At 47.4% G+C, this 26,629-nt stretch overlaps 1 protein-coding gene across 2 annotated transcripts in view; it reads right to left on the bottom strand.

Annotated features, from left to right (window-relative positions):
- The window catches only part of LOC140398667 (codanin-1-like), a 162,957-nt gene that overhangs the window by 83,913 nt on the left and 52,415 nt on the right, over positions 1–26,629 (bottom strand). For both annotated transcript variants that reach the window (XM_072487634.1, XM_072487643.1), the window contains exons 7-9: positions 13,130–13,250; positions 10,842–10,951; positions 7,803–7,892 (exon numbers count right to left, since the gene is read on the bottom strand). In XM_072487634.1, coding sequence (XP_072343735.1) covers positions 7,803–7,892; positions 10,842–10,951; positions 13,130–13,250 — 321 coding nt within the window. The remainder of the gene's footprint in view (positions 1–7,802; positions 7,893–10,841; positions 10,952–13,129; positions 13,251–26,629) is intronic.

The raw sequence follows: 26,629 nt of genomic DNA, 5'->3' as shown, positions 1-26,629 counted from the left end.
GTGGGTAGCAATGTTGCTTCAAAGCTCCAGGGTCTCGGGTTTGATTCCTGGCTTGGATCGCTGTCTGTGCGGAGTCTGCATGTTCTCCCAGTGTCTGCGTGGGTTTCCTCCCACAATTCAAAACTGTGCAGGTTAGGTGGATTGGTCATGCTAAATTGTCCTTAGTGCTCAAAAAGGTTAGGCGGGTTACTGAGTAACGGAGATAGGATGGAGGTGTGGGCTTGGGTAGGGTGCTCTTTCCAAGTGCCGGTGCAGACTCGATGGGTCGAATGGCATCCTTCTGCACTGTAAAATCTGTGATTCTATGAAAGAGGAGAAATCAAGGTTGTTTAAATTAAACCCCCTCCTGCCCTGAACAGAGATTGGGAGCTTAAACCCAGGATAAACCCTTTGAATTTGACCAGAGATAAGTCAAAGTCAAGGGAAAACTCAGTGGCTGGAATGAATTTTAAAACCAGTAACTTATAATTTTTCTTTTCCATAACACTAAGAAAATGGTAACATTTGATGACCAGATGTGGGTGAAGGAAGGAAATTTGAACAGTGAAATGCTAGAGACCCTTAGCACAAAGCAACCAAAAACTGCAGTTGGTGAGGTACAGCTCAAAGTACCCAATAAAGAGAAGTGAATTGATCCAGCTGTTGGTACAACATTCAGGTCTCACGTTACCAATAGAACAATTAGATGTAGAGCTTAACCATGACTCTGCATCCCCTCACCCAATTCAAGCAGGAAAAGCTCAGAAAGCAGCTAGAATTTGAGGGGAAACGAGAGAGAAAAAGTAGTACTCAAGAGGGAAGAGAGAGGATAAACAAAGTGTGAGAGAGAGAGAGAGAAAGAATGCTAGCTCTAGAAACGGGAAATTGAACTAGCAGCTCAAAAGGGAGAAAGGGACCAGACAGCCGAAAGGAAAAATCACTCTATCCGATAACATCGGATTGGGGCAGCACGGTAGCATTGTGGATAGTACAATTGCTTCACAGCTCCAGGGTCCCAAGTTCGATTCTGGCTTGGGTCACTGTCTGTGCGGAGTCTGCACATCCTCCCCGTGTCTGCGTGGGTTTCCTCCGGGTGCTCCGGTTTCCTCCCACAGTCCAAAGATGTGCAGGTTAGGTGGATTGGCCATGATAAATTGCCCTTAGTGTCCAAAATTGCCCTTAGTGTTGGGTGGGGTTACTGGGTTATGGGGATCGGGTGGAGGTGATGACCTTGGGTGCTCTTTCCAAGAGCCGGTGCAGTCTCGATGGGCCGAATGGCCTCCTTCTGCACTGTAAATTCTATGTTAATCTCCTATCCCACGAACCCAGAACTATTCTCCAAGCCCCTCATGTATGCTAGAATCGTTCCCATATTTGAGGTGAATGATGTGAAGTTATTTTATTGTTACTTGCAAGAAAGCATGACAACTAAAATCATTATCGGATATCTGGATGTTTTTAATTCAGGGACAGCTGCCAGGGGGCACCCAAAAGGTCTATTCTATGCTGACTCCTGATATATATCTATGGATTATGAGCAGAGCAAAGCTGCTATCCTCCGTACCTACAGGTTAACCCCAGAGGCATACCGCCAGCAATTCTGGAACGCACGCAAGCAGCACACACAAACCTACATCAAGTTCGAACGACTGAAACAAATCATGTTCAACTGATGGGGAAAGATAAAATCCACAGTGCAGGAGACCATTCGGTCCATAAGTCTGCACCGACCCTCCGAAAGAGCACCCAATGTAGGCCCACAACCCCTCCCTATCCAAGTAACCCCAACTAATCTTTTGGACACGAAGGGGTAATTTAGCATGATCAATCCACCTAACTTTCGCATCCTTGGACTGTGGGAGGAAACCATATCACCCGGAGGAAACCTAGGCAGACACGGGGAAATGTGCAAACTCCACACAGTACCCAGATCAAAATCAAACCCGGGTCCTTGGCACTGTGAAGCAGCAGTGTGCCCCAAGAGTCCCACATACATATGAAGTGCTGTGAGAGTTGGTATTGTTGGAGGTATTCAAAAATTGCTTACCCTCCAACCTGCGAATACATTTGGAGCAGAGAATCCTCAGAGCTAGGGTTGTAGCTGTCACAGCAGACAGCTACGATCTCACCCATAAGCCTAGAGACTCAGGTGGCCTCTTTCCAAACCATGAGCACTGGAAAAATAAGCAGGGTGATCTAGGTAGGAAAGGTCCTGCATCCAGAAAATGAAATATAAAGAAGGTTGCAAGAACCCTCCCTGCAGGCCAAAAGGGAACCCTTGGAGACCGATGTGTCCTCATTGCAATTCTGGCCATTCCAGAACTGAGTGCTGGACGTTGTGAGGGAAGCCAGTTGGCCTAATAGAGATCCATATGAGTAATTCCCCAAGGGCCCGCCCAAAGGGTAATACAGCAGAGCAGGCAGACTCTCATTCCAGAAAAGTATTGGGAGGACATGGCATTGTGTGTCAGAGCCAGACAAACTTCAAGAGCTTTGTCCTTTCAGGAACTGTATCCTTTTACCTGTCCCAAAAGTCCATCCATGGCAATCCTGCAAAGTTGTCGTACTAACATCTGGAGACTTGTGCCAAAATTGGGAGAGCTGTCTCATAGATTCGTCAAGCAAGAAATAACCTGACCGTCATTTTTATTTATTGATTAATTTGACAAATTCCAATTTGGGGCAATTTAGCGTGGCCAATCTACTACCCTGCACATCTTTGGGTTGTGGGGGCGAAACCCACGCAAACACGGGGGTAACCTGACAGTCATACTCACGGAATCATGTCTTACAGATAATTTCCCAGAAACCACCATCACTATTCCTGGGTATGTCATGTCTCACTGGCAGGACAGACCCAGCAGAGGTAGCAGCATAGTGGTATACAGTTGGGAGTTGCCCTGGGAGTCCTTGATATTGACTCTGGGTCAAGGTCCAAAGACACCAGGCCAAACATGAGCACGGAAACCTCCTGCTGATTAACACATACCGTTCCCCTTCGGCTAATGAATCAGTACTGCTCCTCGGCGGAGTGCAGGTGATTATGAGGGGACAGAGGGAGCATCGGGTGTCGCTCTATGCCGACAACCTACTGTTGTATGTTTCGGACCCGCTGGGAGTATGGGAAGGATCATGGGCCTGCTGTGGAGGTTTGGGGAGTTCTCGGGGTATAAGTTGAATGTAGGGAAAAGCGAAGTGTTCCCGGTTAATGAGTTGGGGCGGCGAGCCAATTTAGGGGGGGGAATGCATTTAAGGTGGCTAGGGATAGGTTCATGTATTTGGGGATTCAGGTAGCGAGGGAATGGAAGATGCTCCACAAGTGGAATTTAATGAAGCTGGTGGAGGAGGCCAGGGGGGATCTTAAGAGATGGGATATATTGCAATTGACTTTGGCAGGGAGGGTCCAAATGGTAAAGATGATTATTCGGCCTAGGTTCCTGTTTATTTTTCAGGCACTCCCGATCTTTATACCAAAGGCCTTTTTCGGAAGCTGGACACGATTATTTTGGATATTGTATGGGCGGGAAGGTGCCATGGGTTAGTAGGACTCTGCTACAGAGGCAGCAGGTGTTGCTGAACCTGCTTTATTATTATTGAGCTGGCGAGAATGAATGGGTTCTTTCAGGGGGTAGCAGATGAGTGCGAGGGGTGTGGGCGGGGGCCAGCAAATCATACACACATGGTCTGGGGTTGTGAAAAGTTGGTGAGGGGTGTGGGCGGGAGTGTTCGTGGTCTTAGCAAGGATAGTTGGGGAGGAGGTGGATGCAGACCCTTTTGTGGCGATATTTGGGGTTTTGGAGAAGCCAGAGCTTATGGAGAGGAGGGAAAAATTGTACAAACTGTATAGTTGATTGTTGGGAAGTATGCTTCCCGTGGTACATACGTGTTGTAACTTTTTTTTTGATACATGTTTGTAATAATACATTTAAAAAAAAAAGAATCAATACTGCTCCGGGTTTAAAAGCACTTGGAGGATGCACGGAGGGAGGCAAGGGCGCAGAATATACTCTGGTGGAGAACTTCAAAGAGTGGCTCGGTAGTACTGCCACAGACCAAGCTGGCCAGGACCTAAAAGATAGAGCTTCTAGACTGGGACCGCGACAGGTGGTGAGGAAACCAGCAAGAGGAAAAATATACTTGACCTCATCCTCACCAACCTGCCTGCCCCAGATGCATCTGTCGATGACAGTATCGGTAACAGTGATCATCACAGTCCTTGTGGAGACAAAGTCTCGTCTTCACAGTGAGGATACCCTCCATTGTGTTGTGTGGTACTACCACTATGATAAAAGGAATAGACTTCGAACAGATCTAGCAACTGAAGACTGGACATCCATGAGGCACTGTGGGCCATCAGCAGCAGAATTGTAGTCAACCACAATCCAACCTCATGGCCCAGCATACCCCCAGCTCTACCATTACCGTGACGCCAGTTCAATGAATAGTGCAACATTAAGCATACATAAAAATAAGGTGTCAACCTGATTAGCTACAACACAACTACTTGCGCGCCAAACAGCATAAGCAGCAAGTAATAGATAAGAGCTAAGTAATTCCACAATCAACAGATCAGGTCTAAGTTCGGCAGTCCTGCCACATCCAGCAGTGAATGGTAGTGGACAATTAAACAACTCACTGGAGTTGGAAGCTCCATAAATATTCCCATCCTCAATGATGGAGGAGCCTAGCACATCCGTGCAAAAGACAAGGCTGAAGCATTCGCAAAACAACCTTCAGTCAGCCAGAAGTGCCAAGTTGATGATCCATCTTGCTTCCTCCAGAGGTCTCCAGCCTCACAAATGCCAGTCTTCAGCCAATTTGATTCATTCACATGACATCAAAAAACAGCTGAAGGCAAAGGCTATGGGCCCTGACAACATTCTGGCAGTAGTACTGATGACTTGTGCTCCAAAAATAGCCGTGGCCCTAGCCAAGTTGTTCTAGTACAGCCACAACACTGGCATCTACCCGGCAATGTGGAAAACTACCCAGATATGTCCAGTCCACAAAAAGCAGGACAAATCCAACCCTGCCAATTACTGCTCCACGAGTCTAATCTCAATCACCAGCAACGTGATGGGAGGGGTCATTGACAGTGCTATCAAGCAGCAGCAGTAACCTGATCACTGACTCTTAATTTGAGTCCGCCAAGGCCACTCAACTCCTGACCTCAATACACCATTGGTCCAAATACAGACAAAAGAACTGAACTAAAGAGGTGAGTCAAGAGTCACTGCCCTTGTCATCAAGGCAGCATTGAACTGGTGTATGACATCAGGGAGTCCTAGCAAAACCAAAGTCAATGGGAATTGGGGAAAAGGTTCCACTGGTTAAAGTCATACCTAGCACAAAAGAAGATGGTTGTTGTTGAGGTCAATCATCTCAGCCCAGGCCATCACTGCTGCAGTCCCTTTGGATAGTGTCCTAGGCCCAACAATCTTCAACTGCTTCATCAATGACCATCCCTCAAGGTCCTAAGAGTGGATGTTTGTACAAAGCTCAGAATCATTCACGACTCCTCAGTATTGAATCAGTCCACACCCAAATGCAGCAGGACCTGGACAACATTCAAGCTTGAGCTGATGAGCGGTAAGTAACATTTGTACAAGGCAAGTGCCAAGCAACCACCATCTCCAACGAGAGAATCCAACTATCTCACCATGACATCCAATGGAATTACCATAGCTGAACAACATCCTGGGGGGGGGGGGGGGGGGGGGGGGGGGGGGGTGTTTTACCACTGACCAGAAATGATCTAGCCATACAAGTACTATGTCTACACGTGTCAACAAGTGTTTGGAAATTCTGCAGAGTGTAACTCACCTCCTGACTCATCAAAGTCTGTCCACAATCTACAAGACACAAGTTAAGAGTATTAAGGAATATGTTCCACTTCCCTGGATGGCTGCAGCTCCAACAACTCAAGAAGCTCAAAACCATCCAAGACAAAGCAGCCTGCTTAATCCACTACCTTCAACATTCATTTCCTCCACCATTAACCTAGTGTCAGCAGTGCACATCATCTACAAGATTCAGTGCTGCAACTCATCAAGTCTGCTCCTTCCGAACACACAATCTCCACTACCTAGGACAAATGCTGCAGCTGCATAGGAACTGCACCGCCTTCAAATTCCCTTCTAGGCAACACACCATGCTGACTCGGAACTACATCGCCATTCCTTCATGGTCACCGAGCCCAAATCCTGAAACTCCGTTCCTAATAGCACCACATGGACAGCAGCATTTCAGGGTGGTGGCTCACCACCACCTTCTCAAGGCCAACAAATGCTGGCCTAGTCAGAGATACCCACAACCCTTGAAACAAGTTTAAAAAGTAACCAAAATAAAAGTTGCATGAAACAGACTGGAGAAATGATGAGGAATGAAGAAATGGTAGAGTCATTGAGCAAATATTTTTTGCCTGCTTTCACAGTAGAACGCATAAGTTTCAAACCAGAAATAGACAATAACATAGGAGCCAAAAAGACAGGAAATTAAGAAACTAAATATTAGCAGAGAAAAAGCATTGGATCCCAAGAACCCGATGGCCTCCACCCTAGGGTTCTTAGAGAGATAGCTAGAGAGATGATGGATGTGCTGGTTATAGTTTTCCAAAATTCCTTAGATTTGGGAACAGTCACAGCAGATTGGTAGTTGACAAATGTTACACTGTCTTTCAAAAAAGGAGAGGGAAAACAGTGAACTACAGACAAAATAGCCTGACATTGGTTATTGAGAAAATGCTGGAATCTATGTCTGAATAATGTACTTAGAAAATTTATTAGAACAAGTCAACGGTTTTATCAAAAAATTCCCGTACCAGCCTCCCCGAACAGGCGCCGGAATGTGGCGACCAGGGGCTTTTCACAGTAACTTCATTTGAAGCCTACTTGTGACAATAAGCGATTTTCATTTCATTTCATTTCGTAAAGGGAAATCCTGTTTGACAGATTTATGAAGGGTTTTTGAGGATGTATCTAGTAGGTAGGGTAGAGAAAAGAGATGTAGTATACCTGGATTTCAAAAAGGCATTCAATAAGGTGGCAAGATAAGAGCTCATGGAGTTGGGGGCAACATATTAGCATGAATAAAGGATTGGTTAACTGACATCTGAGACGCTGAGGAGGAGGACCTTAGAAGGAGCCAACATGGATCCATTTCTTGCACCATTGTGCTGGGCTCCCCCAACACAGGCAATTGGATTGTTTGTAGAGCCTCCTTCTCCGGTGAGTTGTTTAACTGTCTGCCACCATTCATAATTGGATGTGGCAGGACTGTAATGTTTGATCTGATCCACTGGTTCTGAGATCACTTAGCTCTGTCAACTTTGTTCTGCCTCTGTTATTTAGCATGCATCTAGTCCTATGTTATAGTTTCACCAGCTTAGCATCTTATGTCTGATAATGCTCCTGACATGCTCTCCTGCACTTCCTATTGAAAGAGTTGATGCCCTGGTTTGATGATAATGGTTGAGTGCGGGGTTTGTCAGGCCTTCAGTTTACAGCTTATGGTTGAATACAATTCTGCTGCTATGGATGCCTCATGGGTGCCCAGTTTTGAGCTGCTAGATCTGTTCTCACTCTATCCCAATTAACATCGTCCCTTGGTACGCAAATTCCCTCCTGCAAACCATGACTTCTGGGCAGCCAGGAAATTTACCCACACTGGAATTACACAATGCAACACTTAATACAAATTTGTTTTTCCATACCCACACATCTAAAACTGGATTACAAAAATGTTCACTCAATTCCCATGGATGTAAGGCAACGTTTTCAGTTTCTTCTTCTTTGCAACCCAAGAACGGTAACATTCTGCCATACCTGATTCGAAGACCCAATGACCTCTCAAACTCCCAACTAGGATTTGTATGTTTGTCCTCCCACTCACGCAGCAATTCATAGAAGACGTCTCTGGAAGACAGTTATGAATATTGTTAGAACATAGAACATAGAACGATACAGCGCAGTACAGGCCCTTCGGCCCACGATGTTGCACCGAAACAAAAGCCATCTAACCTACACTATGCCATTATCATCCATATGTTTATCCAATAAACTTTTAAATGCCCTCAATGTTGGCGAGTTCACTACTGTTGCAGGTAGGGCATTCCACGGCCTCACTACTCTTTGCGTAAAGAACCTACCTCTGACCTCTGTCCTATATCTATTACCCCTCAGTTTAAAGCTATGTCCCCTCGTGCCAGCCATTTCCATCCGTGGGAGAAGGCTCTCACTGTCCACCCTATCTAACCCCTTGATCATTGATCATTTTGTATGCCTCTATTAAGTCTCCTCTTAACCTTCTTCTCTCCAACGAAAACAACCTCAAGTCCATCAGCCTTTCCTCATAAGATTTTCCCTCCATACCAGGCAACATCCTGGTAAATCTCCTCTGCACCCGCTCCAAAGCCTCCACGTCCTTCCTATAATGCGGTGACCAGAACTGTACGCAATACTCCAAATGCGGCCGAACCAGAGTTTTGTACAGCTGCAACATGACCTCCTGACTCCGGAACTCAATCCCTCTACCAATAAAGGCCAACACTCCATAGGCCTTCTACACAACCCTATCAACCTGGGTGGCAACTTTCAGGGATCTATGTACATGGACACCTAGATCCCTCTGTTCATCCACACTTCCAAGAACTTTACCATTAGCCAAATATTCCGCATTCCTGTTATTCCTTCCAAAGTGAATCACCTCACACTTCTCTACATTAAACTCCATTTGCCACCTCTCAGCCCAGCTCTGCAGCTTATCTATATCCCTCTGTAACCTGCTACATCCTTCCACACTATCGACAACACCACCGACTTTAGTATCGTCTGCAAATTTACTCACCCACCCTTCTGCGCCTTCCTCTAGGTCATTGATAAAAATGACAAACAGCAACGGCCCCAGAACAGATCCTTGTGGTACTCCACTTGTGACTGTACTCCATTCTGAACATTTCCCATCAACCACCACCCTCTGTCTTCTTTCAGCTAGCCAATTTCTGATCCACATCTCTAAATCACCCTCAATCCCCAGCCTCCGTATTTTCTACAATAGCCTACCGTGGGGAACCTTATCAAACGCTTTACTGAAATCCATATACACCACATCAACTGCTCTACCCTCGTCTACCTGTTCAGTCACCTTCTTCTTCAATCAGTGCTTCCTGAAGGGCAATTATGTCTTACAACATCACTTATTTGCTTTCATCAAACTGTGACAAATTTGACTTACAATGTACAAATGGGTAAATGTATAGAAACAAAAATATTAAATTTTGTTGTATATTGCGAACACAAAATTGTAAATATTTAATTTTAATGCTGAAATTGAATTGGAGGGATGATCTAGAGTCCTTTAAGATCATCAAGAGGTTTAGCAGGGTGAAATTAGAAGAGAGGTTTTCACAGAGGATAATAAATATGAGATAGTTACTAAGAAATTTGTGATGTGAAGATGCCGGCGTTGGACTGGGGTGAGCACAGTATGAAGACTTACAACACCAGGTTAAAGTCCAACAGGTTTGTTTTGAATCACTAGCTTTCGGAGCACTGCTCCTTCCAGTGCTCCGAAAGCTAGTGATTCGAAACAAACCTGTTGGACTTTAACCCGGTGTTGTAAGACTTCTTACTAATAAATTCAGATAGGAATTCAGGAGAAATTTTGTTACCTAGAGAGTGGCTAGAATATGAAACTCATTACCACATGGAATTTGTGTTTTTAGAACCTTTTACTTCCACAAGCAACTTGTGATGATTAGTCACTTTGTAACAATGGTTGTATGTATTTTAACTTTCTTTCTAAATAAACAATGGTTTGTTGAACATTATCTGATGCAACATGGGGTTACCTTCAACTCGGTACCTGAAAATGCTACTATACAGACATTAATATTGAATTATGGACTTCTAAATTCACACTGAATTGACCTTCATGCCTTATTAAATGAGGTATTCTTGTGCCTCCATCCATTTGAAGGAGTTTGTGACATTTAAAACACCACCTATTCATGTTATTTATATGGACCTTCTGAAGACATTCACAAGGTTCCATATAAGATGCAAGCAAAATGGAAGCACATGGAATTGGAGGGAACCCATTCTCAAGGATAAGGAATTGGTTAGGAGATAAGAGTGTAGAGATAATGGAATGTGCATTCTCAAGAGCAATTAGGGATGTGTAACAGCGCTGGTTAGTGTTCCTTGAAAGAATAAAATAAAATTCCAAGTTCACATCTAACCCAGTTACAATGATTGAACTTGATAGTAGAGGTGACTACTCCATAGGGAATTTGTGAAATGCACAATGACTGAGTAGCTACAGTTGTTTACCACACTCAATTGGCAGCACTTTCACATCTGAGTTGGAGGATTGCGGGTTTAAGTCCACTCCAGAGACTTGAGCATAAAATTCAGGCTAACACTTCAGTGCAGCACTGAAGGAGTACTGCACTGCCAGCAGTGCCGTCTTTGGGGAGAGCTGTTAAACTGAGACTTTGTCTGTTTCTCAGTTGGACATAATAAATCCCAGGGCACTATTTTGAACCCCAGCGTTCATATATTCATCTCTCAACCAACATCAATAAAAGATCACCATTATATTGTTGTTTAGTCAAAAAAACATTATATTGTTGTTTTAGAGCAAAAAAAAAATAACGAAAGCAATTCAATGGCTAAAAAGCACCTTTGGGATATCCTGAAGTTGTGAAAGCCATCTTTCTTCTTGCGACCTAAACGTTAGCCTACCGGTCTCTATCTCATCAGAACAACCATGATGTAATTCAATACAGAAGAAGTTCAAGGAGCTGAATGGCTGGCCGCTGCTCCTATGTCAGTTTTATATTTGAAACAATATATGCTCTGTACCTTTGCTTCTTGAAATTCTGAAAGGCTCTGTCGCTGGCAAAATTTGACCGATTGTCAGTTTCAGGTTCAAATGGAACAGACTGTATGACTGACTGAAGAGCAGGCGATACCTGTAAAATAAGCAATTAACACTGAAATAACATGGCTCTTCTTTCATGAAGGTAAAAATGTAAACCATATAATGGGAAGGATTTCAAATTCTAAATGTGGACATTGAGAAGTTAATATTTCTTTGGTGTGGCTGATGGAGGTGGGGCAGAAAGGGGGCTGGGGTATCATTACATATGTTTGCAGCAAGATACATACATTCAGTCAAGAATTATAGCAAGCCATGTTATAGTTGTATAGAACCTTGATAAGGCAGTACTTGGAATATCGCACACAATTCTGGTCGCCACACTAACATAAGGATGAACATAACCAAAGGATGCGGAGGCTTTGGAAAGGGTGCAGAGGAGGTTTACCAGGATGTTACCTGTTTTGTAGGGTGTTAGCTATGTGGAGAGGCTGAATAGACTTGGACTGTTTTCATTAGAACCATGAAGGTTGAGGGGTGACCTGATCGAGGTCCACAGGATTATGAGGGGCACGGATAGAGTGGATGGGCAGGCACTCTTTCCAAGGGCGGAGGGTTCAGTCACTAGGGGACATATGTTTAAGATCCGTGAGGCAAAGTTTAGTGGAGATGGGCGAGGCAGGTCTTTTATATAGAGGTAGGTGAGTGCCTGAAACGCATTTCCAGGTGACGTTGTGAAAGCAGATACATTAACGTCAATCAAAAGGCATTTCGACAAATACATGGATAGGATGGGTTTAGAGGGATACGGCACAAGGAAGTGCTGAAGGTTTTGGCCAAGGTTGGTATCATGACCGGTACAGGCCTGGTGGGCCAAAGGGCCTGTTCCTGTGCTGTATTGTTCTTTGTTCTAAGAACTCAATGTCACACACTGGCAGCACACCCAATGAGAATTAAGTGGTCAATACAACTAACTCCCCAAATGGTCAGCATATTCACCTTCCTCCACTGTACTCAGAGTTAAAACCCAGAATTACAACTTCCAGAGAGGGCAGAAAGAATACAAAACCCAAAAGGTCTTGTAAGTGTCCCCATCACAGTGCTAATCTGTGAAATTTTGATTGGGTAGATACTCCATTGCAACATGGAGAGAGTGAGATTTAATCAGGTTTTTGGTCTGATATTTGGAAAACTCGATACAAGCCAATTAGATGGCCGGGTTTTCAAGAGCTCATGATACTTTCAGATCATAACCTGATAACTTCCAAGCAGAGAGAAATTAAATCATACAAAGATGTAAAAATGGGGTTGGAAACAAATGGTCAATGAAAAGTGAATGGAATGGTGGTTTTTATTTCAAGAGGGCTAGAATACAAAATCTAACAGTTAAGACCATAAGACATAGGAGCAGAATTAGGCCACTCAGCCCATCGTGTCTGCTCCGCCATTCAATCATGGCTGATATTTTATCATCCCCATTCTCCTGCCTTCTCCCCATAACCCCTGATCCCCTTATTAATCAAGAGCCTATCTTTCTCGGTCTTAAAGACACTCAGTGATTTGGCCTCCACAGCCTTCTGCGGTGAAGAGTTCCACGGATTCACCACCCTCTAGCTGAAGAAATTCCTCCTCATCTCTGTTTTAAAGGATCGTCCCTTTAGTCCGAGATGGTGTCCTCTGGTTCTAGTTTTTCCTACAAGTGGAAACATCCTCTCCACGTCCACTCTATCCAGGCCTCTGTACAGAACTCTGGTTAGACTCCATTAGAGTAACTGCATTTAGTGCTGGGCATACTACACTTCAGGAAGATTATATAGGCCATACACCCAGATTCATAAGAATGATATCAAGGTTAAAAAGATTAAATTATGGGCAGCACGGTGGCTCAAGTGGTTAGCACAGTTGCCTCACGGCGCCAAGGTCCCAGGTTCGATCCCTGCTCTGGGTTACTGTCCGTGTGGAGTTTGCACATTTTCCCCATGTTTGCGTGGATTTCGCCCCCACAACCTAAAAGATGTGCATGGTAGGTGGATTGGCCACGCTAAATTGCCCCTTAATTAGAAAAAATGAATTGGATATTCTAAATTTTTTTTTTTATAAAGTCAATGCTTGCAATCCACTAAAACTGGAAGCAGCAAATTTCAATGATAATTTCATGGTAATTAATAACGGAAGATAGTTCATCACTAAAAATCCACACAACAGAAAAACGTAACATATGATTAAAATAAAGAATTTAGAAAGTAGCAAAGGCAAGTGTATGTTATCTCACCTGTGCAGTGCCGACCTCATTGGCACGGGTCAAGCGGTCACGTAATGAAACAGAGAATATACCAAGTCGGTCATTCTCACCAAGAAGCCTTATCGTCCCCTTATCCAAATAGGAAATGATCCTACAAAACGTAAAACAAAATTTAACTGAGAGAATGTAAAGCACATTATTCCGTCTGGTATATTTTCAAACTTTTCTTAAAAACTTTTTCTAAGGCCATGGCCACCAGCAATCGAGTGGCGAGAGGATAAAAGAATGAGTCTAGAGAGAGCAATGCGAGAGGGTAAAAGAGCGAGTCTAGAGGGAGTAGTGCGAGAGGATTAATAAGCAAGTCTGAGAGGGAGCAGTGCGAGAGGAAAAAGAGGGAGTCCGAGAGGGAGCAGTATGAAAGGATAAGAGTCCGAGAGGGAGCACAGAGAGGAAAAAGAGTGAGTCCGAGAAGGAGCAGTACAAAAGGATAAAAGAGAGAATCGGAGAGTGAGCAGTGCGAGAGGATAAAACAGCAAGTCCGAGAGGAAGCAGTGCGAGTGGATAAAAGAGTGAGTCTGAGAGGAAGCAGTGCGAGCGGATAAAAGAGTGAGTCTGCGAGGGAGCAGTGGGAGAGAATAAAAGAGCGAGTCAGAGAGGGAGCAGTGTGAGAGGATAAAAAAGCGAGTCTGAGAGGGGGCAATGAGAAGGATAAAAGAGAGAATCAGAGCGGGAGCAGTGCGAGAGGATAAAAGAGCGAGTCAGAGAGGGAGCAGTGAAAGAGAATAAAAGAGCGAGTCAGAGAGGGAGCAGTGCGAGAGGATAAAAGAGCGAGTCAGAGAGGGGGCAGTTTGAGAGGATAAAAGAGCGAGTCAGAGAGGGGGCAGTGCGAGGATAAAAGAGCGAGTCAGAGAGGGGGCAGTGCGAGAGGATAAAAGAGCGAGTCAGAGAGGGGGCAGTGCGAGAGGATAAAAGAGCGAGTCAGAGAGGGGGCAGTGCGAGAGGAGAAAGAGTCTGAGAGGGGGCAGTGCGAGGATAAAAGAGCGAGTCAGAGAGGGGGCAGTGCGAGAGGATAAAGAGTGAATCCGAGAGGAAACAGTGTGAGAAAATAAAAGAGCGAGTCTGAGTGGGAGCAGTGTGAGAGGATAAAGAGTGAGTCTGTGAGGAGGCAGTGCGAGAGGATAAAAGAGCGAGTCTGAGAGGGAGCAATGCGAAAGGATAAAGAGTGAGTCTGCAAGGAAGCAGTGCGAGAAAATAAAAGAGCGAGTCTGCGAGGGAGAAGCGAGAAACCGTCTGTACATTCCCAGCAGACTGACTGAATTCTAAAGAAAATAAAGTGTGATATCACAAGGAAAGGGTAAGCGATTGGTTGGTGAGTAATTTTCTCTCTCTGATCTATGGCATTCATTCAAATTAAGAGTTGGGAAATTTAAAAAATATAGTAATTTATCCAGAGCACTAACTGGAAACAGTGAATTTATCTTTTACAACATGAATGGTTGTCTGAGACCTGGTCCTTGCACCATGTGGGAACACGTGGGTGAGAGCACGTAGAAGTGCCTCTAGCTCGAGTTCAGCATTTACAAGCTTATGGGGCAGCTGAAATCATGGTGGACTATTAGGAATGATGAGAGTTGACTTCCGGTTGCGGCCATGCCTGAATAGGTCGCACGTTCGGCAGCTCCCGCCGGGAACGGATTTTAGGGCTCTCGAGAGGGGCCCCAACGGCACTTGTTCGACGGCTTCCAGTGTGGGAAGGTGACAGCAAGGTCCCCCCGACAGTGTATGGATTGGACCAGGAGTGGAGTGGTGAAAAAAGATATCTTGGAGCAGCGAAAAGTGAGAGGGAGAAAAAGCAAGATGGCGGCGGGTGGAGACCAAGCAGCATGGGCGCAGTGGTCGCAGGAGTTTCTTAAACGCTGTTTTGAGGAGCTGAAGTCAGAAATGTTGGCACCAATGAAGGCGGCGACTGAGAAGCTTGTGGAGACCCAGAGGGCCCGGGGGGGGGGGGGGGATTCGGGAGGTGCAGCAGAAAGCCTCGGAGAACGAGGATGAGATCTTGGGCCTGGCGGTGAAGGTGGAGGCGCACGAGGCGCTGCACAAGAGGTGGGCGGAAAGATTTGAGGACCTGGAGAATAGGTCGAGGAGGAAGAATCTTCGGATTCTGGGTCTCCTTGAAGGAGTTGAGGGGCCCGATACTGGGGCATATGTGAGCACGATGCTCAATTCGCTGATGGGCGCGGGAGCCTTCCCGAGCCCCTGGAGCTAGATGGGGCTCATCGGGTCCTGGCAAGGCGACCCAAGGCCAACGAGCCGCCAAGGGCTGTAGTGGTGAGGTTTCACCGCTTTATGGATAGAGAGTGTGTCTTGAGATGGGCCAAGGAAGAGCGGAGCAGCAGGTGGGAGAACACGGAGATCCGAATCTACCAGGACTGGAGTGCAGAGGTGGCCAAGAAGAGAGCTGGCTTTAATCGGGCCAAGGCGGTACTCCATCGGAAGGGGGTGAAGTTCGGTATGCTGCAGCCAGCGCGATTGTGGGTCACATTCCAAGATCGGCACCACTATTTCGAAACGCCTGAGGAGGCTTGGAGCTTCATACAGACTGAAAAGTTGGACTCAAATTGAGGGTCTGTGGTTGTGGGGGGATGTCTGCTGTATATATGGTTTTAACTACGTGTAGGGAATGTTCCCTTGGTTGGGTGCTGGATGGGGATGGGTGAAGGGATTTGATGGGGAGGCTGTGGGAGAGCGTGGGCGCCGGTGTTGGAGGGAGGGGAGGCCCGGGGATTGGGGAATTGAGATAAGGCTGCAAAAGGAGCTGCGCCAGAGGGGGCTGGGCCGGCTCAGGAAAGCACGTGCTTTTTCCCGCGCAAGGGAAGGACGGCGGTGGGGGTCGGAGGAGAGCATACTGACTGCTAGGGAGGAGGGGGAGGGGGGGATTCGCACACTGGGGGGGTCGATGGGAAGGCGGGAGAGGCCGGGGTCAGCAGACTTACGGGAGTGTTATGGGGGGAGCAAAAGAGCTAGATATGGATCTGGGGTGGGGGGGTATAGGGTTGCTGCTGCATTGGCCAATGGGGAACAGGAAATAGGAGAGGTGGTCGGGGGTCCGCCGTCTGGGGGACTGGAGGGTGCGGGAGGCGCGGGCACGTGACTGGCCTAGAAAAGGGGATGGCTAGTCGGTGGGGGGGGGGGGGGGGGGGGGAGAAGCCCCCCCAATCCGGCTGATAACTTGGAATGTGAGGGGCCTGAATGTTTTGTAGACTTCTATCAGGTCGCCCCTCAACCTCTGTCGTTCCAGTGAGAACAAACCGAGTTTATTCAACCGCTCCTCATAGCTAATGCCCTCCATACCAGGCAACACTCTGGTAAATCTCTTCTGCACCCTCTCTAAAGCCTCCACATCCTTCTGGTAGTGTGGCGACCAGAATTGAACACTATACTCCAAGTGTGGCCTAACTAAGGTTCTATACAGCTGCAACATGACTTGCCAATTCTTATACTCAATGCCCCGGCCAATGAAGGTAGTGGATAATGGAGGTCGATACGTGGTGAGCGGTAGGCTGCAGGGGGTGTGGGTAGTACTGGTAAACGTATAAGCCCCGAATTGGGATGCTGCCGGATTTATGAAGCACATGCTGGGTCGGATTCCAGACCTGGAGGCAGGAAGCTTGATAATGGGGGGGGGGATTTCAACACGGTGCTGGATCCAGCATTAGATCGCTCCAGATCCAAGACGGGGAAGAGGCCGGCTGCGGCCAAGGTGCTTAGGGGGTTTATGGACCAGATGGGGGGAGTGGATCCATGGAGGTTTGCTAGGCCCCTGGCCAGGGAATTCGCATTCTTTTCCCATGTACATAGAGCCTACTCCCGGATAGATTTTTTTGTTTTGAGTAGGGTGCTAATCCCGAAAGTGGAAGGAACGGAGTATTCAGCCATAGCCATCTCAGACCATGCCCCGCACTGGGTGGAGCTGGAGTTAGGAGAGGAGAGGGGCCAGCGCCCGCTGTGGCATCTTGAGGTGGGATTACTGGCGGATGAGGAGGTGGGCGGGAGGGTGCGGGGGTGCAGAGAGATACTTGGAGGCCAATGACAATAGAGAGGTGGAGGTGGGGGTAGTCTGGGAGGCGTTGAAGGCGGTGGTCAGGGGAGAGCTAATCTCCATTAGGGCCCACAGGGAGAAGAGAGAGAGGAGGGAGAGGGAGAAGTTGGTGGGGGAGATTTTAAGGGTGGACAGGAGTTATGCAGAGGCCCCCGAGGAGGGGCTACTTTGGGAGTGACGGAACCTCCAGACAGAATTCGACCTGTTGACCACAGGGAAAGCAGAGGCACAGTGGAGGAAAGCACAGGGGGCGACGTACGAGTATGGGGAGAAGGCGAGCCGGATGCTGGCACACCAGCTCCGTAAGAGGATGGCAGCGATGGAGATAGTTGGAGTTAAGGATAGCAGGGGGAATACGGTGCGGAGTGCGGTGAGGGTAAATGAGGTATTTAAGGACTTCTATGAGGAGCTGAACAGATCTGAGCCCCCAGCGGGGGAAGAGGGGATACGACGATTTTTGGATCAACTGAGGTTCCCGAGGGTGGAGGAGCAGGAGGTGGCTGGTTTAGGGGCGCCAATTGGGTTGGAGGAGCTGGTTAAAAGATTGGGGAACATGCAGGCGGGGAAGGCCCCGGGGCCAGATGGGTTCCCGGTCGAGTTTTATAGGAAATATGTGGACCTGCTAGGCCCATTGTTAGTGAGGACTTTCAATGAGGCAAGGGAGAGGGGGACCCTGCCCCCGACAATGTCCGGGGCGCTGATCTCGCTGATTCTGAAGCGGGAGAAGGACCCACTGCAATGTGGGTCATATAGACCGATCTCGCTCCTCAATGTGGATGCTAAGTTGCTGGCAAAAGTGCTGGCTACGAGAATTGAGGACTGTGTCCTGGGTGATTCATGAGGACCAGACGGGATTTGTAAAGGGCAGGCAGCTAAACACTAATGTGCGGAGGCTCCTCAACGTGATTATGATTCCATCGGTGGATGGAGGCGGAGGTAGTGGCAGCTATGGACGCGGAGAAAGCCTACGACCGGGTGGAGTGGGAGTATCTGTGGGAAGGGTTGCGGAGGTTTGGGTTCGGGGAGGGTATTATCAGTTGGGTCAGGCTCCTATACAGAGCCCCAGTGGCGAGTGTGGCTACGAATCGGCGGAGGTCGGAGTACTTTCGGCTGTACCGAGGGACGAGGCAGGGGTGTCCCCTGTCCCCCTTGTTGTTTGCATTGGCAATTGAGCCTTTGGCCATGGCACTAAGGGAGTCCAGGAAATGAAGGGGGTTGGTCCGAGGGGGAGAGGAACATCGGGTGTCGCTGTATGCGGACGACCAGTTGCTGTATGTGGCAGATCCAGTGGAGGGGATGGTGGAGGTCATGCGGATCCAAAGGGTGTTTGGGGACTTCTCGGGCTATCAGCTCAACGTAGGGAAAAGTGAGCTCTTTGTGGTGCATCCAGGGGACCAGGGAAGGGGGATAGACGACCTACCATTGAGAGGGCGGAAAGGAACTTTCGGTACTTGGGGATCCTGGTGGCTGGGAGCTGGGGGGCCCTGCATAAGCTCAACTTGACGTGGTTGGTGGAGCAGATGGAGGAGGATTTCAAAAGATGGGATGTGCTGCCACTCGCGCTAGCGGGCAGGGTGCAGTCGGTTAAAATGATGGTCCTCCCGAGGTTTCTCTTTGTGTTCCAATGCCTTCCCATTATGATTCCCAAGGCTTTTTTCAAACGGGTAGGTAAGAGTATCATGGGTTTCGTGTGGGCAAATATGACCCCGAGGGTAAAGAAGGTGTTTCTGGAGCGTAGCAGGGACAGGGAGGGCTAGCGCTGCCGAATCTGTGCGGCTACTATTGGGCAGCCAATGATCCATAGGTGGGTAATAGAGGGAGAGGGGGCGGCGTGGAAGAGGTTGGATATGGCATCCTGCAGGGGCATGAGCCTGAGGGCGCTGGTAACGGCACCGCTGCCGCTCTCGCCGACAAGGTACACCACGTGTCCGGTGGTGGCGGCAACGTTGAAGATCTGGGGCAATGGAGACGGCACAGAGGCGAGATGGGAGCCTCGATTTGGTCCCTGATTCGGGAGAACCATCGGTTCGTCCCGGGAGGGATGAATGGGGGGTTTCGGAGCTGGCATCGGGCAGGGATCAGAAGAATGGGGGACCTGTTTATAGATGGGACGTTTGCGAGCCTAGGGGCGCTGGAGGAGAAGTTTGGGTTACCCCCGGGAAATGCGTTCAGGCATATGCAAGTGAGGGCGTTTGTGAGGCGGCAGGTGAGGGAATTCCCGTTGCTCCCAGCGCAGAGGATTCAGGGCAGGGTGATTTCGGGTGTATGGGTCGGAGAAGGCAAGGTTTCAGCGATCTATCAAGAGATGAAAGAAGAGGAGGCGGTTTCGGTAGAGGAGCGAAAGGGCAAGTGGGAGGAGGAGCTTGGGGAGGAGATTGATGAGAGTCTGTAGGCTGATGCCCTGAGTAGGGTTAACTCCTCTTCCTCTTGTGCCAGGCTCAGCTTAATACAATTTAAGGTTACTCACAGAGCGCATATGACAGGGGCGAGGTTGAGTAGGTCCTTTGGGATGGAGGACAGGTGTGGGAGGTGCTCGGGAAGCCCGGTGAATCACGTCCACGTGTTCTGGTCGTGCCCGGCACTGGATGGGTTCTGGAGGGGTTTCACGAGGACTATGTCCAAGGTGGTGAAAATCCAGGTCAAGCCGCGTTGGGGGTTGGCGTTATTTGGGGTAACGGACGAACCGGGAGTGCAGGAGGCGAAAGAGACCAGTATTCTGGCCTTTGCGTCCCTGGTAGCCCAGCGGAGGATCTTGCTATTATGGAAAGATGCGAAGCCCCCCAGTGTGGAAGCCTGAATAAATGACATGGCAGGGTTCATAAAGCTGGAGAGGATAAAGTTTGCCTTGAGAGGGTCTGTGCAGGGGTTCTTCAGGCAGTGACAACCATTCCTAGACTATCTCGCGGAGCGTTAGGAGGAGGTCAGCAGCAACCCAGGGGGGGAGGCTCTGTCGGGGGGGGGGGTTCCCCAAGGGTACCTTTGAATGTCATATGGGGGGGGGTTAATATATGCGGGAGAAACCCAATGTATAAGTAGTTTATTCTTTTTGATTGTGGTGTTTGTGTTCTTTCTTCTTTTTGTTATGGGGGGGGGGGGTTTGTTTGTTAAAATATTTTGTTGGAAAAATTTGAATAAACATATTTTTTTTAAAAAGGGACGATGTGAGTTTCCTGGATTGCATGTTCCAGGAGGTGGTCACCCCACAGACAGTGCAAATACAGAATAATTCATGGGTGGCTATCTGGAAGAGCAGGAAAACGCAAGTAGCACAGGAGTCTTCAGAGTGTACCACATTCCCAAACAGGTCATAGTAGTAGAGATTAGGGATTGACAATTTTCTTTAGGACTGCTGCCAACAGCATGGTATCAAAGGGAAAGGGAGAGTAGAGGAGGTAACAGCAAAGCCTTGCGTGGTGACCTTTGAAACAAAAATAGTAGCGAGGAAAATTTGTATCTTCTTGAAAAAGTCTAGGGAATCTGTATTTTTTTTTAAAGAATGTTTGAAAAGGACTTTTAGAGCTTGCATCGATTGTAAAGAGGTCAATTGTAATTTTCTTGGGCCTGGAAACTCAATCAGGAAGCAGCACCAACAGCAAAGAAGTGAAGAAAGAAGACATGTGGCTAGATGACACAAAGGAGAGCTGCAGACACAGAGGAGAGCTACAAAGAGAGAGACAGAAAGAGGAACACGGAGTTTTGTGAGGAAAAGAAGTAGGACACTCAGGAAGTGGTTGGTTTTCTTGTTTGGCCGAAAAGGACACCGGAGCTCTTGAAGATACTGTGCAAACTGGCTAAAAAGGTCGAAAACCTAGAAAGTTGTGAGAACAATTCAGACATTCACAGAGAGCTGGGTGCTTTCTCAGATGTGGCCAAACCATGAACCAAGATGTTATTAGCTGGTTGAAAAGGAACTCTGTAAACTACTTCATCAGGACCGTCATGACCCAAGGGAGCGAAGGTTTGATAGGTGTTTCTTGCGGATAATAAATCATACCTGTGTTGGTAGTCCTGTCATCGGATAGGACTAGAAGGGAGACATTGCTGGATCTGGTGCTCGGAAATGAGGTAAGCCAAGTGGACCAAGTTGGGAATCATTTGGTCATTGCATCATAAGTTTTAAATTAATGGAGAAGAGCAAGGAACAATCTAATCTAAAACTTCAGGATCAGAGTAAAATGGAACTGGAGACTGACAGGAATAACTTAACAACACAATGGGTAATCTTTAAGAACGGGGTGCTTCAGGTATAGACGGGTCAAAAACAGGACTCCTTGAATGAGCAGAGAGATAGAGATTTTGATGTAAAAGGAAGCTGCATGATACATAGCAAATTAATTCTTCAAGTGAGAACCAGGTCAAATGATGCTGCCGGGCAACAGAAATGAGCTTAGAATTTGTTCCCTTTGCCAAATAAGAAGCATTTGACGCCGTGCAGGGCACTTTAGTGACATCCCAGATGGATTCATCCTGATTTTGCTCCTTCTAGTTCCTGAGGGGCTGAGGACTACAGAACCAGATCCCCAACCCCCTCCACATCACCTCAATACCCAGTGGCTCTGATCCGAACGGCCTGGTATTTTTCCTCCAAGATAGTGCTGGTGCTGGAGTGTGGCGACTCTCTGCGAGCTATCCCCCACAGATCCTCTTCCTACATCTTTCATAACTGTTCTAACCTAAATCTTAATTCCAACACTCATATAATCACTAACCATATTCTTTTTCATGGCTGGAACGATTTGCCTGGACTGTACCCAGAACACTTTTCACTGTAGCTCAGTACACGTGACAATAAATCTAAATACAAATCAGTTGAGAGGGAAAATTACAACAAAAATAAGACTAGCCAAGAGGGAGAATTAGAATAGAATGGCGGGGCGGCATGTGGCGCAGTGGATAGCACTGGGGCTGCGGTGCTGAGGACCCGGGTTCGAATCACGGTCACTACGTGTGGAATTTGCACATTCTCCCCATGCCTGCATGGGTTTCACCCCCACAACCCAAAGATGTGCAGGTTAGGTGGATTGGCCACGCTAAATTGCCCCTTAATTGGGAAAAAAATAATTGGGTACTCTAGAATAGAATGGCAATCAACACAAAATAGATATCAAAAACCTTCTCCCAGCATGCAAATAGTAAGCCGGTATCAAGAAGTGATGTGGGTCTTATTAGGAACAAAGAGGGTGGTACATACTTAGAGGTGCAGGGCAAGCCTAGAATACTTAATGAGGGCTTTGTATCGGTGTTTACTAAGGAATAGAAGTCTGATAAAATATCAGTAGAAGCGGAGATAGTGGAGGCAATGTATAGTGTTAAAACTGAAAGGCAGTTAGTACTGGAAAAATTGGCTATGCTTACATTAAATAAGTCACCTGATCCAGATACCAGATTGCAAAAGGAAGTTGGGGAGGAGAAAATGGAAGGACTTGCCTTGATCTTCTCAAGAGAGTGGCAAAAGTGACACCCTTATTCAAGAAAGGCTGGAAGGACAGCCCTGGCAGCTAGGCCAGTTAATTGAACATTAGTGGTGGGTGAGGTTTTGGAATCCATGGGGGGGGGGGGGAAATTCAATAGACGTTTGGAGAGGGGTTTGAGTTAATAATGCTGAGTCAGCACAAGTTTGTAAAAGGCAGATTATGCTTGACTAATTTAATAGGATATTTTGATGAAGAAATAAAGAAGGTGGGTGAAAGAAATGCAGTGCTTGTTGTCTACATGGATTTTAAGAAAGCATTTGACAATACTGCAAATAAAAGGCTGATTAACAAAATTGACGCTTGCAGATAAAAACTATTAGCTTAAAACAGCAAGTTGTGTTAGATGGTTGTTTTCTTTGGATTGGAGGATGGTAAACAGTTCTGTTGTGTAAGGGTTAGTGCTAGGGCCACTGCTTTTTTTACCATATATAAATGAGTTGAATCTTGGGGCAGTACGGTGGCGCAGTGGTTAGCACTGCTGTCTCACAGCGCAGAGGACCTGGGCTCAATCCGGCCCGGGTCACTGTCTGTGTGGAGTTTGCACATTCTCCTCATGTCTGCGTGGGTTTCATCCCCACAATCCAGAGATGTGCAGGGTAGGCGAATTGGCCACGTTAAATTGCCCCTTAATTGGAAAATTTAAGATTTTGGGTAAGTGATAAACAGGCAATGTTGAGAACTTTGTTTACACAGCAAATGATAATGACCTGCAACTTTCTGTCCAAAAGGGTGGTGGAAACAGAAACAACCAATGATTTCAAAAGGAAATTGGTTGCAGACTTGAAAGAAATAAACTTGCAGGTGTTATGAGGGGGAGATATTAGAAACTTGGGTCCAGAAATGGGATCAAAGATATGTTAGGCAAATGATATAGTAGGTTAACAGATCAAGGGAAAAACTGCTAGCATGGAGTCAAAGGGATAAGCTTCCACTTGGCCTGAGTTACACTGTCTCATTCAGACTTAAACTCGTTTGTGGGAATACACAGGATACATACCCCTGTTCAGCCAGGGTGATCCACTTGAGATACACTGTCCTTCAGGACACTCTTATTTGACCAGCCATTATCCCGTTACAGAGCCTGATTACCTTGTGTGTTTGTAAATGGGAAGTCAGTTGCATATCAAGAAGAAGGAGAAGAAATCGCTTATTGTCACAAGTAGGCTTCAAATGAAGTTACTGTGAAAAGCCCTGTTTCTGTTCCCACCACCCTTTTGGACAGAAAGTTGCAGGTCATTATCATTTGCTGTGTAAACAAAGTTCTCAACATTGCCTGTTTATCACTTACCCAAAATCTTAAATCTATGTCCCCCTAGTCCTTGTAGCTTCAGCTAATGGGAAGTGTTTTTCCTTGTCCACCTTATCTAAGCCTGTCATAATCTTGTAAACCTCTATTAAATCTTCACTTGGTCATCTTTGTTCCAAGGAGAACCTCAAGCTTTTCAACCTAACCTTGTAGCCCTGGGCTGCCTCTCCACCTTCATCCCTGGGACCATTCTTGTAAATCTCTTCTGCATCATCTCAAGAACCTCATATCTTTGCTAAAATGTGGTAACAAGAAAATATCAATAGCTTGACTCTGTTCTTTTGTCTAAATGGGAATGGGAAATCAGACAGCCAAGATAACAATGATGGGTTCAAGTCTGGACATCCCAGGAGAGAACCTTCGCATGAGGGGCTGGGTGGAGCTGAGAGAGAGATGGGAAGAATAATGCTTGGACAGGGGGGGGGGGGGGGGGGGGGGAAGAGGAGGATTTGAAAAGCCACAGGGGGGAGGGGTCATGGAAAGCTGGTCCAGAGACAGGCTTTCAGAAAGGGCTCTGAAGGAACTTCACAAACAGCCAGAAAATTGCTTTGTAAATGCAAGTAACACCTTTGCCTGTCTGTGTAAGTAATTAGAGCTGTATGTTCATGTAAAGTACTGTTTAATGGAACTCGTGTCTTAGAGTTAAGAAACTGCATGCAATCCAATATTGTTAGGGTTGAAGTTCAAAGAGCAAATATTTTTCCTTTTGTTTTAATAAAGTTTGTTTTCAAAGTAACCAGATCCTATTTCTTATTTTATCACTCCTCGAATGAATCCATCTTTTCACACCGCATTAAAAATTCAAATCATTATGGTTCTGGTCCAGTACCTTTTTTTAAAAAAATGTTTATTCAAAGTTTTTCCAACAAAACTTTTCAACCAATTAAACCCCCCCCCCCCCCCCCGTAACAGAAAAGAAAAAGAGAAAAGAACAGAACAGAAACATATCAATCAAACATAATACAGAACTTATACAATGGGTTTCTCCCGCACATATTAATCCTCCCATATGCTTTTTTTAAAAACAAGTACCCCTAGGAAAACCCCCTCTCCCGCCCACCCAAATACCACCCCCCCCCTCCCCTTCCCTCCCCACGCGCGCCCCCGCCCCCCCCCCCCTCCCCCCCAAGGTTGCTGCTGCTGCTGACCGACCTCATTCTAACGCTCCACGAGATAGTCTAGGAACGGTTGCCACCGCCTGAAGAACCCCTGCGCAGACCCTCTCAAGGCAAACTTTATCCTCTCCAGCTTAATGAACCCTGCCATGTCATTTATCCAGGCTTCCACACTGGGGGGCTTCACGTCCTTCCACATCAGCAAGGTCCTCCGCCGGGCTACCAGGGACGCAAAGGCCAGAATACCGGCTTCTTTCGCCTCCTGCACTCACGGCTCGTCCGTTACCCCAAATAATGCCCGCCCCCAACTTGGCTTGACCTGGACTTTCACCACCTTGGACATGGTCTTCGCAAAACCGCTCCAGCACCCATCCAGTGCCGGGCACGGCCAGAACATGTGGGCGTGATTCGCCGGGCTTCCCGAGCACCTCCCCCGCATCTGTCCTCCATCCCAAACAACCTACTCAGCCTCGCACCTGTCATATGCGCTCTGTGAATAACCTTAAACTGTATCAGGCTGAGCCTGGCACATGAGGAAGAGGAATTAACCCTACTCAGGGCATCAGCCCACAGATCCTCTTCAATCGCCTCCCCCAACTCCTCCTCCCACTTGCCCTTCAGCTCCTCTACCAAAGCCTCCTCCTCTTCTTTCATCTCCCTATATATCGCCGAAACCTTGCCTTCTCCGACCCATACACCCGAAATCACCCTGTCCTGAATCCCTTGCGCCGGGAGCAGCGGGAATTCCCTCACCTGCCGCCTCACAAACGCCCTCACTTGCATATACCTGAACGCATTTCCCGGGGGTAACCCAAACTTCTCCTCCAGCGCCCCTAGGCTCGCAAACGTCCCATCTATAAACAGGTCCCCCATCCTTCTGATCCCTGCCCGATGCCAGCTCCGATACCACCCATCCATCCTTCCTGGGACAAAGCAATGGTTATCTCTGATCGGGGACCACACCGAAGCTCCTGTCGCTCCCCTGTGTCGTCTCCACTGTCCCCCAGACCTTTAGCGTTGCCGCCACCACCAGACTCGTGGTGTACCTTGTCGGCGAGAGCGGCAGCGGTGCTGTCACCAGTGCCCCCAGGCTCGTTCCTTTGCAGGACGCCATCTCCAACCTCTTCCATGCTGCCCCCTCTCCCTCTCTTACCCACTTACGGATCATCGCCACGTTGGCTGCCCAATAATAGCCGCCCAGATTCGGCAACGCCAGCCCTCCTCTGTCCCTACTACGCTCCAGAAACCCCCTCTTTACCCTCAGGGTCTTGTTTGCCCACACAAAACCCATGATGCTCCTACCTACCCGCTTTAAAAAGGCCTTGGTAATCATAATAGAAAGGCACTGGAACACAAAAAGAAACCTCGGGAGGACCATCATTTTAATCGACTGTACCCTGCCCGCTAGCGAGAGTGGCAACACATCCCATCTTTTGAAGTCCTCCTCCATCTGCTCCACCAGCCACATCAAATTAAGTTTGTGCAGGGCCCCCCAACTCCTAGCTACCTGGATCCCCAAGTACCAAAAGCTCCTTT

The sequence above is a fragment of the Scyliorhinus torazame genome, chromosome 2, assembly GCF_047496885.1.
Source record: "Scyliorhinus torazame isolate Kashiwa2021f chromosome 2, sScyTor2.1, whole genome shotgun sequence".
Classification (NCBI taxonomy): Eukaryota; Metazoa; Chordata; class Chondrichthyes; order Carcharhiniformes; family Scyliorhinidae; genus Scyliorhinus; species Scyliorhinus torazame.
This window is presented reverse-complemented; position numbering and strand designations above follow the sequence as displayed.